The sequence below is a fragment of the Periophthalmus magnuspinnatus genome, chromosome 3, assembly GCF_009829125.3.
Source record: "Periophthalmus magnuspinnatus isolate fPerMag1 chromosome 3, fPerMag1.2.pri, whole genome shotgun sequence".
NCBI classification, from domain to species: domain Eukaryota; kingdom Metazoa; phylum Chordata; class Actinopteri; order Gobiiformes; family Gobiidae; genus Periophthalmus; species Periophthalmus magnuspinnatus.
In genome coordinates, this window is record NC_047128.1 from 13,896,884 (window position 1) to 13,914,202 (window position 17,319).

General features: G+C 39.1%; 1 protein-coding gene across 1 annotated transcript; it reads left to right on the top strand.

The window, feature by feature from the left end:
- Positions 1–1,218: 1,218 nt before the first annotated feature.
- LOC117393809 (probable E3 ubiquitin-protein ligase HERC6) lies at positions 1,219–17,075 on the top strand. Its single transcript, XM_033991817.1, has 5 exons — positions 1,219–1,344; positions 2,304–2,470; positions 2,551–2,617; positions 3,498–3,565; positions 17,021–17,075. The coding sequence occupies exons 1-5, from the start codon at positions 1,219–1,221 to the stop codon at positions 17,073–17,075; spliced, it is 483 nt and encodes a 160-aa protein (XP_033847708.1).
- The last annotated feature ends 244 nt before the right edge of the window (positions 17,076–17,319 follow it).

The following is a 17,319-nucleotide window of genomic DNA, read 5'->3' on the forward strand; positions in this document are numbered from 1 at the left end:
AATTCACCTTTCTGGAGTAGCCATGCACATTTCCACATATCACAATATTGTATCTAAAAAGTACATAATAAATGTTACTATACATAAAGTATTTAACTGTACAAATGTAGAGAATATCAGATTAAAAAACACACGACTTTGGTTTATACATCACACTTATGTATCACAACTGCTCTGAGGCAGATTTAAAAATACCTGTAGGGGAGTGGTGGTCTGCTCTGCCCCACCTCCATCAGGCTCAGACATGTGTGTGTGTGGAGGGACGCTGCTCCTCATGTCTCTTCTCTGGGTATTTCCAGAAGTGTGCTGCAGATCCTCCAGCACATGTACAATGTGCGTATCTGACACACACATTTGTAAGTGAATACTGGTGTTTTTATTCAATATTTTCATTTTACAGAGGAACAAGGCTCTAGGCAAAGACAGGCTCCCAGACAGTGCTTTTTGCCTACAAGTACCTTTTGATTTTGTGGTGGACATGGTGGTGTGGAAACAAGAGCCAACATTCAGGGTAAGTAATATCATCTATAAGTAAAAATGATAATGTGTTTAGTGTTCTATAGCACTTTTCTAAACGCTCAAAGTTGCTTTACAATTTCATGTATTATTAACTCAACACTCAGTGGTGGTAAGTTACTATTGTAGCCACAGCTGCCCTGGGGTAGATTGATGGAAGCGAGGCTGCCAATCTATGCCACTGACACCCCACTCTGGCACCTGGAATTCTCAGCCATCTCCAATCCAAGTACTAACCAGGCCCTGTCTTTCTTAGCTTTTGAGATCAGACGAGATCAGGCTTTGGCAAGGAGGTTAGGGCCACAAGTATATTTTAAATAAGACATTGTATTTTTGTCTGCTCTATAACACCTGTGGACTTTTATATTAAATTCAATATCCAGGAGGACTTATAAAACAGACAAGTCCACTCGAGCTGAATTCGGCCTGCCTCTTTATAATATATCAGATCAAATTAACAACAACAAAGTACCACACTGTGACTGTTAATTTTTTGTGCCAAAAAAAAGGGAGAACGAACCAAGTACAGAGCTGTGGCCATGTATGAGGGGTAGAATTCAACCTATCAACACGCTATAATGTATTTTTGCAATACTATAACTTATTATTGTGATCGTGATATTGTTGTCTAAATCCTGTACTTCCTACAGGGTGAATCCTGCATAGAGTGACTAAGTTTTTGTTTAGGTTTATTTCAATGAAATGGACATAGAAGACAACGTAAACCAGAAGGACTTCTTCCACCTGGTCTTCCATGAGGTGGTGTCTGCAGAGTCTGGGATGTTCATGTTTAACGACTCTGCCACTCTAGCCTGGTTCTCCTCTACAGTGAGTCTCAAGATGTGGAACGTATCTGAATCTTTTTTCGTCTTTCTAAATTAAGCATGTCATACAGTATCATTATGTGACCATTTCAATTACCCCTCCGTCGGGTTTAGTCAGAAATATGTTGAATGACTAAGAGAGAAATTCTATTTATGAAAGAAATGATGGAACATATAACAATAGTAAAAAATACTAATAATAATGCATAGAATTTATGTAGCACAGCTGCCCTAGGGTAGACTGTCAGAAGCTGTTAATGTGCACCACCTCTGGCCATCACCACACACCACTTTCATACTAGGCAATGTAGGTGAAGTGTCTTGCCTCAGGACATAGCAGTTTTCTACCACTGGCGCCCCACTGTGGCACCTGATATTTCCAGCAGTCTCCCAGTACTAACCAGGCCCAGGCTTGCTTAATTTCAGCGATCTGACAAGATCAGATAGAAAAAAAAAATAACGCCGGAGATGGAGAAACAGCTTTTGGGACGGTCCAATCACAGCAGCTGTGATTGGAACGTCCCAAATATGGTTGTTTGGGAAGGATGGTTGTTTGACCATGATGTTTGACCTTTATGGTAAGGTTCCAGACGCATTCAAACACAAGTAGGAGAGACTGACATTTGCCAGGCATGGACATTTGACGCTGCAACTGTCCTGTCCAATAAGGCTAAATGGTAAAACAAATATGAGGGCAAATAGGGTTGTCAAAAGACATTTGAATCTACTGATAATTACTATCATTTAATGTCCATGTGGTTTCCATGCCCACAGGTGCTCAGCTCTGTAGCAGGAGTGTTCTATGATTGGTCTGTGGTTCCTAGGGTTGGAGGGGCTAGGAGAAGTAGGAGGAGGTTGTTGAAACAGACCGGTAGCAGCAGAGGTTACCTGTAGTGAATAAAACAAAAGTCCAGGTATGGTTTAATGGGGATAGTAACCCTGCTCTGCTTTTGCATTGAGCAGGCCATGCCCCCTCTTGAGCACTACTTCCTGTTCGGAGAGCTGTGCGGGCTGGCTCTGTACCACCTCCACGCCGTGTTCCTGCCCTTTCCTCTCGCTCTTTTTAAGAAGCTGCTGGGAGTGTCTCCCTCTCTGGATGACCTGTGCCAACTTAGCCCCTGCACCGGACAGTACGCACATCTCTGACTATGTCGGTTACATTTTTTATCAATGACACAAAAGAAGATAATGACTGCTAAATGTGTCCCAGGAGTCTGAGGTGCCTGCTGGAGGAGTACAGTGACGACATGATACAAACTCTGGACATGGACTTCACGGTAGGGTTTTTCTGCTCATGATTGTGTCATAAAAAAAAAGTTGAAGTGACAGTGGCACACAGTGGCACTCCACCATCAACTGGAGAGGATTTTGAATGGGTGACACTGGCATAATGTATAGGAATGAGGAAATGCGGTGTGTTTGGTCAGTTTATCCACTGTAGCTTGTCATTTGCCTAAAACATCTCAGATGCACAATACTGAAATATATTACAATTTTAAGGAACATACTAATGTAATGCATTACTGTGATAGTACTTGTCATGAAATTACAGTTACTAACAAAATAATTAGTTACTTGTACCAACAACAGTGTTTGGGAGGAGAGTGTAACGTGGCCGTCCTTGGACCGACCTACGCAGTCCGGAGTGCAAGTAAGTGTTTGGAATTGGACAAAAAGCGCTCAGATCAAATATATTTGTATGAATGAACGTTCGTCTGACGAGGCAATTTGGATCAACTTGACATCAGTGACACAGGGGAAGTGAACATGTGCACATATATCTAGAGGGCTCTGTCTGCTTGAAGGACGTTGTCATAGGTTTGTGAACAAGGTCAAGAACCAAATGTAGTGTGCACTGGGGTCTCTCCATAGCCACTAATGTGTGAAAATTACCTTAAGCTAAACAAGGAGCAGGTTGAATGTGCTAAAAGTGACAAACCCACAGACATGACACTGTCTGTTGTCAGGTCACTTCTTCAAAGGCAGAAAGAAGCAGCTCATAGCACCTTTTCTGGAGGTTACTCATTTCTATTGTTCGCTTTATGACAATTTCATACATTTTTAGCTAGTAATGTCTACCTAATGATCCTTTCAAAGTAACTTCTACAGCATTGTGTATAATGCAGAGTTCATCATGTTGTTTCTGTTTTGTTATAGATCCACTGGGACCAGAAGAAGGTGCCTCTGGATCCACACAGCCCTGACCGCCCAGTGACCGCTCACAAGTATGAAGGCTTACATACACACAGCAAAACACATACTGAAGTGGCTTACACAGAATAAATAATAAAATTATAATTTTCTTCCTGAGACTTTAACCATATTAAATGAAAGTATTTTACTTAAAGGCAGTGGTGGAATTTACCAAAGTAAAGTAGTAAAAGACAAATTTTAGGTATCTGTACTTTACTACATTTGAGGGCAGGTATCTGTACTTTCTACTCAACTACATTTTTTAACTGGACTGAGGGTTTCTTCTTTACATATTCATAATTTGAGCAACCAAAAATATGCAAATAAAAACAATTCAGTTGTTTATGTTTAACAAAATTCAACACAAATATCAAAATCACTCCATTTGAAGCCTTATAAGACCTCAAAATCTGCGCAAAATAGTTAAACTTTAAATGGTACTTTTAAACTTTTTCATTGTGATACTTTTACTTGAATTTTTTTTGCACCGGTATCTGAACTTTTACTTAAGTAACAAAATTGAGTGCTTAACCACTGCTTAAAGGTCAGTAGAGTCTCCACCATCTTAAGTTTGTAAGACAGGAAAAGTTTTATTACCTCAACTCTTTGGGAGCGCACATTCACGCCACAAAGTATGCCAAAAAATGAAACTCCTATCGCTATTACTGACATCAGTAACAGCGATAGGTAGGCTATAGGTAGTCCATAAAAGTAGGCTACTCTAATACTGGCTACATTAAAGTTGGTCTATTTTTAAAGTGTAAAACTGCTTGATACATTTGACACCCTATTATTATTTCCAGTTAAACATATCTATTTATCGTATTATAGGGCGAAATGTGATCCAACTGTCTTTGAACTCTGCACTGTCCTCATGGATGAAAATGGATGGAGTGCTCCAGTAAATGGCTCCACAGCTGCGGAACTATACATACATTTAAGAAATGAACTACTTAACTATATTTGATCTGTTGAACTCACCACCTCTACTGAGAGGTGTTATGCTAAAGTTGTTTGTATTTGAAGGAGAAAAAAACTTAGCAGAGTGTTTTATTTGAACATTGTATTTATTGCTTAATTATTGTTATAGAACATTCAAAAGTGCATAAAACTGCTTTTCTGTAAAATGTGTAACATTCAAAAGTTGCAAATGTGCCTACCAGAGGCAATGTAAAGACACTTGGTTTGAAACATGAACCGTAACAGTAGCATATTTGTCAAAAAAAATAAAATGTGAAAAATGAAACAATGTTCATTCATAGTAAATAAACATTTACTTTGTCATAAAAAACAAGACAAAGAAAACTGAAACAGTGTCATACTCATGTCTAAACAATATCCATTATCCAGATATTACTGTCAAGGATTGCGTTAAACTCACTGCGGAAGTCTGGGAAGTTATCATAGCTGTCTGGCAAATGCAAAAGTGATGCACAGGTACGCCCAATTGGTCTACGAGTAAATGCTGTCTGAACAACAAATTCGACTTTGATAAAACCAGATACCAGCAAATCTGACCCTGTACAGAACCTCAGAAATTTCTCGACTCTCTCTTCACTAAGTTCTTTGACATATTTTTTCAAGTACCGTGCCACCTCTGCTTCATTTGGTGTCATTGTATCAGGAAAGTGTAACTTTTCAGCTACTGTTTTTGTAGTAGGTTTCCGCTCACTGTACATTTTTGTCAGTTCTTCAGGGTTGAGTAGCATATGTGGCTGTGCAATCCCCTGCCAGCAGTCAATAACAAACATTGGCTTTTGGATTATTTCTTTGTGTGCTAGCTCAAGCAATATTTCAGGAAGGGTTTCAGAACAGATTTTTCTGTGGCATTCATAGTTAGATAGCAGGTCTGTGATCTCATCAGCATCGACAGAATCAAGGTTAACAAGAGCCTTGCTGATAACATTTTTCTCATGGGAGCTGAAAAGCTGGAGAAAACGTTTGATTAGGTCACTGTAAATCTTCCCAAAAAGCATTTCCTCTAGAAACGGAGGGGCAAGTTTAAGAGGCAGGTACCCACAATCTTGAAATCCTTTAACAAAGATCCTACCAATAGCCTTCCAAGTTACTTCAGTAAAATCATGTCTAAGAAAAGGCACTTTATAGGTGGTTCCCAGAGTACACCTTTCATAAAACTCTCCCCAGAAGCTAGTGTAGACATCTTTGAGTAAACCTGAACCACTACCCTTCTCCAGTCTGTTGTCTGGAAGAAAACGCTTAACTTTAATAGTTTTGCGTAGTATGTCATCATCTGAAAAAGCCCCTATCATTTCACTGAAGCTGTTTGCATGGTGTAACATCAAAGTCACCTCTGGTATGATGCTTTGTGGACTGGGTGGGAGCGTTCCATCAGGCTGGTAAATGAGCGTATCACTGAGAGAATCCTCACTGTTAGTTGGGTCTGGGCCAAATGTAATCTCTGGGTCAGAGTTGGTAGCATTCAAAACAGAAATACTCTGAGCATAATCTGAAGTATCCAGAGGTATAGCCACTGAACTATCAACATGAAATGTTGCAAAATCTGTACCATTTTCTGCATAGACTAACCCTGTGCTCATATCCTCTGAAAAAATATAGACCTCTGGCTGCATCTCTGGTAACAGTTTTTGTGGGTTATTAACAGCTTCTGGGTGCTCTTCATCTCCCTCAAAAGGTGTATAATCATCAACATCATCATCATCCATAATCACTGTTTTGGGTTGGGTTGCCAAATAAAACCTCAGTATTGGTAGCTTCACAGTATTGTATATGTCTTCTACAGACATTTCATGAGGTAGGGGATTTTGTTTAAAATCCCAAACATCAAAATTGAAATCAGTCTCAGTGCCTTTGTTAGATTTCCCCTGTGGAAAAAACAAGGATTTTCCTTGTTCTAAAATGTCATTAAATCCTGCCTGGTTGCTGATGTTAACCTTTCTTGTCCCTCCTCCTTGTTTTGCTCTGACCTGCTTTGTTATTTTGTTTTCAGTGTGGATCCAGCCTATTTCAATTATTTGGTTAAATGGTTTTAGCTCTTTTTTTTGTTTTGTTAGATGGTCCTGGCTCTTCTTCCCCAGTTTGAGTTTGCTTTCTAACTTTCATTTTTTCCCTTAGTTTCTCAAAAAGTCCCTGTTTTCGTATGGCTGAATGTGGATGAGATTTGCAAAAATTTATCAATGCAATTCTGTCTCCATAGAATGGCAGGTGATCCTCCAAATCTGCATCTTCCATCAGCAAAATTACTTCTCTGTCAATCTGCAAGCATTGCAAAATAATTAAAGTGTTGGGATCAAACATTTTTGATTGGAAAAATAAATGGACATCATTGTTAACAGTGAAACAAAAGTGGCAAGTAATTGATTTGTAATGTAACTGTTATAGGTGTATGTATTGGCCCAACTGCAATAGTCCATATGATATGAGGGTGCATTTTACAATAAAAGTAACCTTTTGGTCTTCAATCCATTTGATGGTTTCTTCTGAGACCTGACGCCTTCTTAAAAATGCCACTATTTCAGAAATTGAGTCATTCATTATGGATCTGTAAAAGACAAGAAAATATGCCAATAATTATCTGTCCATTTACTGTCTCTTTTAATTATACACTAGTCACAGCATAAAACTTACTAATATCATGATATTCACATCCAAAGCAAGTCTTCCTCCAAAACTGGATATGGCCAGATCCACAATCCACTGTAAAAACATGCCTTGATGAATGGAGATATTCAATACATGCATAATTATGGCTTTTAATAGCGCTATTCTTAAATTTATGCTTTTGTCCGCTAGCACTGGTATGGGGACCCACAACTACTATAGAGAATAAGAGAATTTGAGCAAAACTGGACCAACTCACGGGGACAGTTGCAAACAATGGCCTACTGTATTCTTGTAGATATTTTAAAAAACATTGGTGTTGTTCGTAATGGCGCATGGAGCTGCCCGGTTTAGTCTTAGTTGTATGCGGGGAGAGAGATGGGTCAATTGCGGATAAGCATAGTAGGGATAGTGCTGTCCGCGCAAGGACGGAGCTAGCGTATTTCTCCGGGGATGATCAGTGCTGTGTTGGTGATGAGTGACGGTCGGCCGCTCGATCAGTTCCCGTGCGCTCCTCATCCCCACGTGTGCTCTCTATGCCACATCCTTCTTGGACCTGGTCAGCGAGAACAGCCTGGCGCGGGACTATCCCGGAGGTCATGCTTACCTCGCGGTGGGCTTGTCTAAACCAGGTTTAAAACCTCTAATGCCGAACCAAACCGGGTCTAACACAGAGTACAAACCAGACAAAATTGGCTAAGAGCAGCTCCATGCGCCATTACATTTAAACTTGTGAACCCATAAGTTTAAGGACCACATATGGACAACGATTGTTCATACATGTGTGGACACATGTGAACAAACTCCCTCTGTCCGTGACGAGCAAACAGCGGACCTGCCCCGCAGTCGGTCCCTTAGCCAGGTGCGCGCAGAGGTTGGCTAGCAGAACTCTCATGCACTACCCACGGCCTGATGCTATAGGGAGAACATAAGCACCGAGTAGGTTTACTGGGAGCCTCACTCGCATCTAGACTAATTCGGGCCACTAGCCAAAAGGCCACCACACTGTAAATGTTTGAAAAATAATATTTCACATACCTATAATAAGATAATGGTCATTACCTGCTTCGAAAAGATGGTATAGAAACCCGGGTGAAGGAGAAGGTTCCCTTTGCTTCTTTAGCTTCGTCTCCCACTTGACTTTTTTTTTTTTCGTAATACTACGACTTTTTTTTCGTAATACTTCGACTTTTTTTTTTTTCATACTACTTTTTTTCCTCGTAGCGCCCGCATTTTTTTTTAAAGTGACCCTTATACTCCGTCGTAGTCTCCCACTTTGACTTTGAGTTTATTCTCGTAATACTACGACTTTTTTTTCATAATACTATGACTTTTTTTTTTCGTAATACTACGACTTTTTTTTTCGTAATACTACTTTTTTTTCGTAATACTACGACTTTTTTTTTCGTAATACTACGACTTTTTTTTTCGTAATACTACGACTTTTTTTTTTCATAATACTACGACTTTTTTTTTTCGTAATACTACGACTTTTTTTTTCTCATTTTTTTCTCTTTTTTTTTGTTGGTGACCCTTATACTCCGTCGTACTGAAATAAACAAAGTGAGGCGGAGACATTAATTTCGTGTTGTCTTGGCTCGCTGCTACTGCCGCTAACAGGAAGCAGAAGCCCGACCTCTCGCAAACCGTCTCGCTGTGCGTGGTGCCATCAAGTGGTGAAAACCAGAATTACAGTTGTTCATTTCTCAAAATAAAACCATCACTAATACTCAGAATCAGAATCCTTTTATTTTGGTGATAAAGTGCAACATAAAAACACACTGAATAAATACAAATACAAATAAGGGCATGCACGAAGTAAAAAAAAAGAAAAAAGAAAAGACGATATGCTTAAAAATAAAATAAAATACTTAAACAACTGGTACCTATCTGATAGATAGGATTTAAACCATTTGAGGGGCGGTCTCTCTGATTCCAATGTCACATTCTAACCTCTGCAGTAGAATGTTGTGATCAATGGTGTCAAACGCTGCACTGAGGTCCAGTAGGACCAGGACTAAAGCCAGCCCGTTATCAGCAGCTAGTAGTAAGTCATTTGTTACTTTAAGCAGTGCAGACTCTGTGCTGTGGTGAGCTCTGAATCCAGATTGAAAATTTTTCAAATATATTATTGTCCTGCAGGTGGCGGCAGAGCTGTTTCACCGCCACTCGTTCTAGAATTTTTGAGAGGAAGGGAAGATTAGAGATAGGTCTATAGTTGGCTAGTTCATCAGGATTTAAGTTAGGTTTTTTCAAAAGGGGTTCATAATAATCTACTGTTTGCATACATTAGTGTGCCATGTGTACCATCTCCATGGCTTACTGTTACTTTGTATGCATGACCCTCTTGAATTATTAAGGTCGGAGAGTTGGATTGAGTGGGAAGGAAGGAGTTACATCTCAGGCTCCCCAGCATTGTACTTTAAGCAGAGGGTAGGTGTTGTGGAAAAATTACAGTTCTAGATGAAAAGTAATCCATTTACAAAGCTCGGTGAGTTTTGCAATACAGGAAAAAAGGTTATTGTTTGTTACAGCAGATACAGCCAGGACAGGGCCCAGGCCTGCCCTGGCCACAGACTGGTAGCCTCCTGGCCTCTCCCCCAGTTCCCCTCTCCCTCTAAGTCCAAGTCTCAACCACCCAACGAACCACCCACCAGCCACCTCCCCGAGCATCTGAGCTCTGACTATTTTATACCAGAATGACAATGCTACATACATTTCAAAGCAGAGTGACTTTGTTTCACACCCATATGATAATGAACTTTTACACTTAGACAGGTAGAACAACAACGAGTTTCTTGTGGGATGGAGACAGAGCTTCACACATGTTAATGTCTTGTCTGGGTCTGGCAGACTGACACAGATTAAATGCTTTTAAAATACACAACATGACTATACTTAAATTTCTATCACACTTTCTCCCTTTTGATTATTCATTAATCATACTTCATAAACAATCATCACAAACAGAACATGCACAAAAACATTCATTATTGTGGATCCAAAACAGATCCATTGTTGTTGACTGAGATGGAGGGAAATTCAACAGTTCATTGTTGTGTTCAGTTCAGTTTGTCCTTATCCAATATGATTTGTAGTCAGACAGTGACTGCTGTTTTAACATGATGGTGGCGGTGTTCAGTTAAATCTTTCCCATCACCTGTCCTCTGTCCCTTTATCCTCCTTCTGACCACACATGGCTGTACTCTCCGTCCGCACGCAGCTTGGCGTCTCTCTGGCCACAGCTCGTCTCTGGAGTTGTCCTTCAGCCCATGTGTCGATTTCAGGGCTGTGGTTGGGGACAAGAGGAACAGGTCGAGTTCTTCTGAGTCACATGAAAAGAAGTGAATAGCTGAATTTTTCTGAAGTTTTTCTCCGGTGACATTGAAACAGCAGAATGGTTTTAATGATGTAGGTCTGATTCAGTCCAGGAGAAGACCATGTGTCCTCCTGCCCAGGAGAAGACGATGTGTCCTCCTGCTCAGGAGAAGACCATGTGTCCTCCTGCCCAGGAGAAGACCATGTGTCCTCCAGCTCAAGAGATGTTTTTGTTTCAAGTCCAGGTGGAAACTTATCCCCGGCTTCAGATGTTGTCAGGTTACAGGTCTTATAGTTAATGGAACATTCTCTAAATGATAACACCTTTTTTCACACAATCCAGTTTTGAAAACTAAAATTAAATTTGTAATATCCCCCTTTGACACATTTATATATCTATATATACATGTGTCAATTTTGGATTCGTTGTCTTCTGCTGCAAGAGAACAGTCAAATTACTGTTGCTGGAATAAACATTTTGTGAAGCCCAAAACTGTTATTGGTTAGTTGTTACTGTTGTTATTGTGTGATTATTTCATAGGAATATGTAAAGAAAAAAAGAAGAGAAATTATGCAGCATCCGCATCTCCTGTAACAAAAAAAATTATTAACGAAATCGCAGGCGCTTAGTCGTCAAGGATGGTCAAGTCAGTCAAGTCAGTTTGGATTTGTGATCACTATTAGCTTTGATTAGGCCTTCATTTTGTTTTTAAGAGAGCTCTTTAAGATTTTTGGGAATTTGTGGAAGAATTTGGTTTCTTCTTCCTAATTACAATTGAGGAGGGTTTTTTTGGTATCAGCTGGACTTTTCTTAGGACATGAATGTCATTAAACTCACTGCAGTGATGATGCAAAAAAACACAAAAAAAATTCAACATTTTTCAAAAAGGAAATATAAAGAAACAAAGAAATGTAGAAAATGAGTGGATCAGTTGAAACTGCATCCTGTCATTTTCTTGTTGACACGGTTTACAATGGTTTAGCTGTTACACACATATTTTCTGATGTCACATAATTCACACCACACAGTTTGTCTGATCAGGTCTAAGGACACACAAATGCACAGTTCACTTCTTGTGTCATGCTCTGTACTTAACCATTTTCTTTCTTTTCTTTTTTTCAGATTTTTTTTTTCATTTTTTTCTTTACTTTTTTTTTCTTTTTTTTCACACTTAACATTGCAAGTGAATTAGAGCATACTGTTGACATTACGTAAATTTACATTTGTCTGCATTTTGCTATCACATAATATCTTCATTCTTCTGAATTTACTCTCCCTCATGAAAAAAGTTCATCTGTCCTTACACTCAACTACACAGGGACTCTCACCCTTTTGCCTTTTACCAGTTAGTAACCCTAGATAGGGAGTTTTCACCTAGTGACTGTTCGCTAAATAGCAGGGACTTTCACCCGTTTGACTGTTTACTAGCAAGTTACAACTAGAGGGGAATTTCACCCATGACTGTTTGGTACTTAATTGTAATGACTCCTAAACCTCACTCTGGAGAATAAATTCAAGTATGTCCCAATACTAGATATTATACAAAGCAAAAAGTAGCACAACTAAACCCGTGCACCTTTAAAATGCAGAGGGCTTATGGCGTAGAGGGCACTCCCGTCTCCAATGTCCAGCTTGACAACAGATGAAACAAGGTTCATTGGAAAATCTTCTCTTGTTCTTTCGATGGGCTCTCCTCCCATATTTGCTCTGCTTATGTGTTGGCTGATGAGTCTGTATTTGTGTATGTAATTGTGAATTCACTCGGTGATTTTCATGTTGTTGGGTCTTATTGTACATAGTCACTGCTGCCATATGCAGTTCTTTCTGAATTCTTTCTTGCTTCATTATTTTCTTTCTGTTTAGCTGTTCATATGCATGTGTGGCGTGTCTTTTCAGTTCAGTTAGGCGAGCAGCATTCCAGCCAATGCAGGTTTTCTTCACAGCTGAAGAAATGTCTGTTTTTAGTCCATTAATGAAATAGTTACACAAATAAGTTTCCCAAACATCACGAGTCACACCTATGTGATCAGGTCTTGTAAATCCACTGTGGGTGTTATATACTTCTGTTAAACGTGTGAGAAACTCTTCAGGGTCCTCAGTGTCTCTTTGTTTGCAGGATTGGATTTTGTCAGTATCGATAGAGGCAGGAAAGGCTTTTGTGATAGCTGTGCAGATGTTATTCACAGCTTCTCTATACAAAGCATTGGAGTCATGTTTCCAATCAACATGATTGCATCGCAGTTCAGTGTTTGTTTTTTTTGTCATTAAAGTTTTTATTCATTTTCATTATAAGAACAAAAGACATAACAAAATACAAAAAAAAACAAAAAAACAAAACAAACCGAAAAAACTAAATATGACAGCTGATCACATTAATCAGTCTATTACTTCTGTACAGCAGAGCTGTTACTCCCCACAAATGACAAAAAGCGACTCCATATCCTGTTCGTTTTGTCCTGGTGTTGTTCACTTTTGAGATCAGTCTTTCAAATGCAGCAGTCTCTGTCATCAGCCCAAAACCAGTCCTCAATCCGTGGCCCGTGGGGGCTTTTCCAGACCCTCAGAATTAGCCGGGCAGGCCACAATAAAACCAGCCACCGCCAATCCGTACATGTCCATGTGAAATCCAGAGGGCAGGAGAGACTTATCTCCCAAAAGACACATCTGTGGTGATGCTGGATAGGTAGGCCAATCCACTTTTCCAGATTTTTAATAACATCAGTCCAGAATGGAGACACCACAGGACATTCCCAGAAGGCATGAAGATAAGTACCACTTTCGGTTTTACATTTCCAGCAGTTATTGTTCTGCAACAGGCCCATTTTGTGTAGCTTTGATGGAGTAAAATAAAATCGATGAATAATTTTATAATGAATAAGCTTACTTCTAGCATCTCTTGTAGCCAAGCCTACATTTGAAACCACCCCATCCCACACATCCTCACTCATCTTAATATTTAGATCTTTTCTGCCAACTTAATCTCAAGCCTTCACATATTGCACCCTGGTTATTTAAAAGCATCTTATAATACAATGATGCAGTTTGCATATTCACTGGCAAATTCAGCCTGGCCTGTAGAGCATTCTCGTTCTGCAGGTGGTTCAAACTAAAAAACGGAATTCACACTGCTTCTGATTTGTAATATTTCCAGAAATCCCCTTTGTCTATCAACTTAAATGTATCTTTCAGCATAACAAATGACAAGAAATTGTCATCCCTGTATAGATCCTCTATCTTTTGAACTCCTTGTATCAACCATTTTTGCCACAAAAAGGGAGACTTGCCTATGCGTATAGCTGGGTTATTCCAAACCGAGGAGTAGCACTGTTATATGGAGAGATTCCCATTCTTTGATGCGCCCTGGTCCACGCCCATTGAGAATGTTGTATGATCGGGTTTTGCTGTAATTCACTTTTAGATTTCTGTGAAAGCAGTTGGATGATATTAAATGGAGCCACCAATGACCTTTCAACTCCAACCCACCCTTAATCCGTTACCTGATTCTTCCAATGTTTGGATAATTTGTTCATTTCAAAAGCAATATTATATAATTCCAAATCTGGGAGTGCCAGCCCTCCCATGTTCTTCAATGCAGAGAGCTTTCTTAAACCTATTCTCGGGTTCTTGCCATTCCAAAGAAATGCTTTAATTAATGCATTATATTGTTTATAAAAGGTATTACTAATAGTTATAGGTACCATCATTGAAATATAATTGAACTGTGGGGCAACCAGCATCTTAATAGTATTGACTTTACCCCACAGGGTAAGGTTCAGTAGCTTCCACTTATCTATATTGTTTTTTAAATTTTGAAGCAGTGGTTCTATATTAATTGGGATTATATTAGCTAACTCTGGGCAAAGTTTAATACCAAGGTATTTCATACCAACCGGGATCCACCTAAAATTGAATGGAGAAAGGTGAGCTAGAAAACAATTCCTTGAGACTGGCATAGCCTCTGACTTTTGCCAATTGATTGTATAGCCTGATAATTTTGAAAAAGTCTCAATTGTAAACAGAATATTTGGAATTGAAGAGGAAGGGTCCCTAATAAGAAGCAATATGTCATTAGCATACAAGAACATTTTATGTTCTTCCGATCCCTGCACCACTCCTTTAATACCACTGTCCTGTCTAACTGCAGCTGCCAAAGGCTCTAAAAACAATGTAAATAGTAGGGGGCTTAGTGGGTCTCCCTGTTTAGTTCCACATTCCAGTTTTAAAAAAGGTGAGATTAGTCCATTTGTTAACACTGCAGCTCTAGGATCCGAATAAATCACTCTGACCCACCTAAGTAAGCCCTCCCCAAATCCAAATGCCTTGAGTGTATACTGAAGGAAGTTCCATTCTACTCGGTCAAAAGCCTTATGGGCATCCAATGACAGAGCAACCACAGGGGTAAGATTATTCCGATTTTGCCACATAAGGTGCAGGAGTCTTCTAACATTACCTGATGATGTCCTTCCCTTCACAAATCCCACCTGATCTGTGTGAACCAAGTGAGGTAATACTTTTTCCATTCTGAGGGCAAGAACTTTTGTCAGGATTTTGCAATCCACATTGATTAGGCTCACCGGTCTATAGCTGCCTGGATCTGTAGGGTCCTTATCTTTTTTGTAGATTAAAGAAATTAGAGCTTCATTAAAAGTCCCTGGCATCTTTCCCAGATCAAATGATTCTTTAAACACCTCAGTCAAAACAGGGGCCAATTTATCTGCAAATTTTTTGTAATACTCTGATGGAAAACCCATCTAATCCTGGTGCTTTTCCAATTTTCATAAGGGAAAATTGCCTTTTTCACCTCTTCAGTTGTTATGGGACTATCCAGATCTGTCCGTTGGTCCAATTGTTAACTTTGGCAAGTTAAATTTGGAGAAAAAATTGTCACATTCCTGCAGATCATGTTTAACCTGTGACCCATAAAGTTTGTTATAAAATGTTAAGAAAACCTTGTTGATATCCCCAGTGTTAGTCTTAATCATTCCTGACTCATCCTTAATGACAGGTATTGTGAAGTTCGCCTCCTTTTTTTTAAGCTGCCTAGCCAGAAGCTTTCCAGCTTTTCTCTCCACTCTCATAGAAAATTAGCATTCAACCTAAATAAAGCATATTCTACTTTCTTATTGTATATTTCATTAATCTGCAGTTTTAGGTCACAAATACGTCTCATTGTTGCCACCTCGTAACGTTCTGAAAGCCTCTTTTCCAACTCCTTAAGCTCCACTTCCATTATCTTTACTCTTTCTAATTGTTCTCTTTTTTTCTTACTGGCATATTCTATTATCTTTCCCCTTATATAGGCTTTTGATGCCTCCCAAACTGTACCAATTCTTTCTGTTGAACCCATGTTAAACTCAAAGAAATCATCAATCTCCTTCTCCAGTAATTTACTAAACTCAGGGCTTTGAAACAAAGAAACGTTTAATCTCCACCTATTCTTTTTGACCAGGTCCGGCTCCAGGATTAAACCCATATGTACAGTAGCATGGTCAGTCAGTGCAATTGGTCCTATGAAACTATCCGAAACATTTTCTATGAGATTATTACTAATTAAAAAATAGTCAATTCTGGAGTGAGATTTATGTTTGTGAGAATAAAATGTATATTCTCGTTCTTTGGGGTTGACCAGCCTCCATATATCCACCAGGCCCAGATCCTTCATCATCAATTCAATAGCCATTCTATCCTTTGACTTGCTTTTAGAAAAAGTAGTTTTATCAAGAGCCCCATCCAGGACCTGATTAAAGTCTCCTGCTATTATAGTATTACTTGTTGGTATGTCCCCTATCATCTTGTTTATTTTATGGAAAAAAACTGCATCCTCTAAGTTCGGGCCATATAAATTGCATAAATTAACTTTCACTCCATTAATTATTGTTTCCAAACATATTACTCTGCCATCTGAGTCTTTCTGCTCCTTCACCATGGTGAAATTCAATTTTTTATGTACTAATATGGCAACTCCATGTTTTTTACTAGTGTACGAACTGTGAAACACCTGCCCCACCCAGTCTCTTTTAAGTCTACGCACCTCTGAGTCCAATAAATGTGTTTCTTGTATAAATGCCAGTTGAGCCTGTCATAATGTTACAAACACCAAAAAAAAAAAAAACTAACATAGAACTTTTATTAGGAACAGAAAAACAAAATGAACCCCTAAACATGAACAACTCAACCCTCCCCCTACTTCTCACTTTAGAGAAATACCTCCCATAAACACGACCCATGAGACACACGAATGATCACCCCTTGATGCCCCCGTCCCCCTCTGTGTTTCTTCTAAGCATCAATAAAGGTAATGGTTAGTAAAAATAATATAAATAAATTAAATTCAAAGATTACAACACACAAAATAAATAAATAAATGAATACATAAGTAAAAAATAAACAAATAAATAAAGTTGTATTATATATAAATCAAAAGAAAATTAATCAAATAATAATAATAATAATAATAATAATAAAAGAAAAATTATAAAATGAAATAATGCCCATTTTCTTACTTTTTCTGAATCAGTGGTATCATATTATCTTAATAGCTTTCTGGAGTGATTTTTTTTTTTTTACTCACTGTTGTCTGTCCATTTAGCCCAGAAGCCACGTTACTCCTGGGGATCCTCATCTTCATGCCCACCGCTATTTAGAAATGCCAGAGCCTGACAATGATCAGTAAACTTCATCCGTTTGCCCCTCCATGTGAAGCGCAGCTCTGCCGGGTACGCCAGGGTAAAGCGCACATCCAGCTCGTGAAGCCTCCGTCTGGCGTCGGTAAACTTTTTCCGTTTCTCCGCGGTTTCTCTTGTCATGTCAGGGAAAAAAGACAACCTGCATCCCCTCCAACACGATGACCTCCTTACTTTTATATTTCGCTCTAGCGGCCGCCAGCAC

Coding starts and splice junctions, on each gene's coding strand:
- LOC117393809 (XM_033991817.1), top strand. CDS start 1,219: ATGGACATAGAAGACAACGTAAACCAGAAGGACTTCTTCCACCTGGTC. Junction 2,471..2,550: donor CTTAGCCCCTGCACCGGACA/GTACGCACATCT, acceptor AATGTGTCCCAG/GAGTCTGAGGTGCCTGCTGG. Junction 3,566..17,020: donor CGCCCAGTGACCGCTCACAA/GTATGAAGGCTT, acceptor CTGTCCATTTAG/CCCAGAAGCCACGTTACTCC.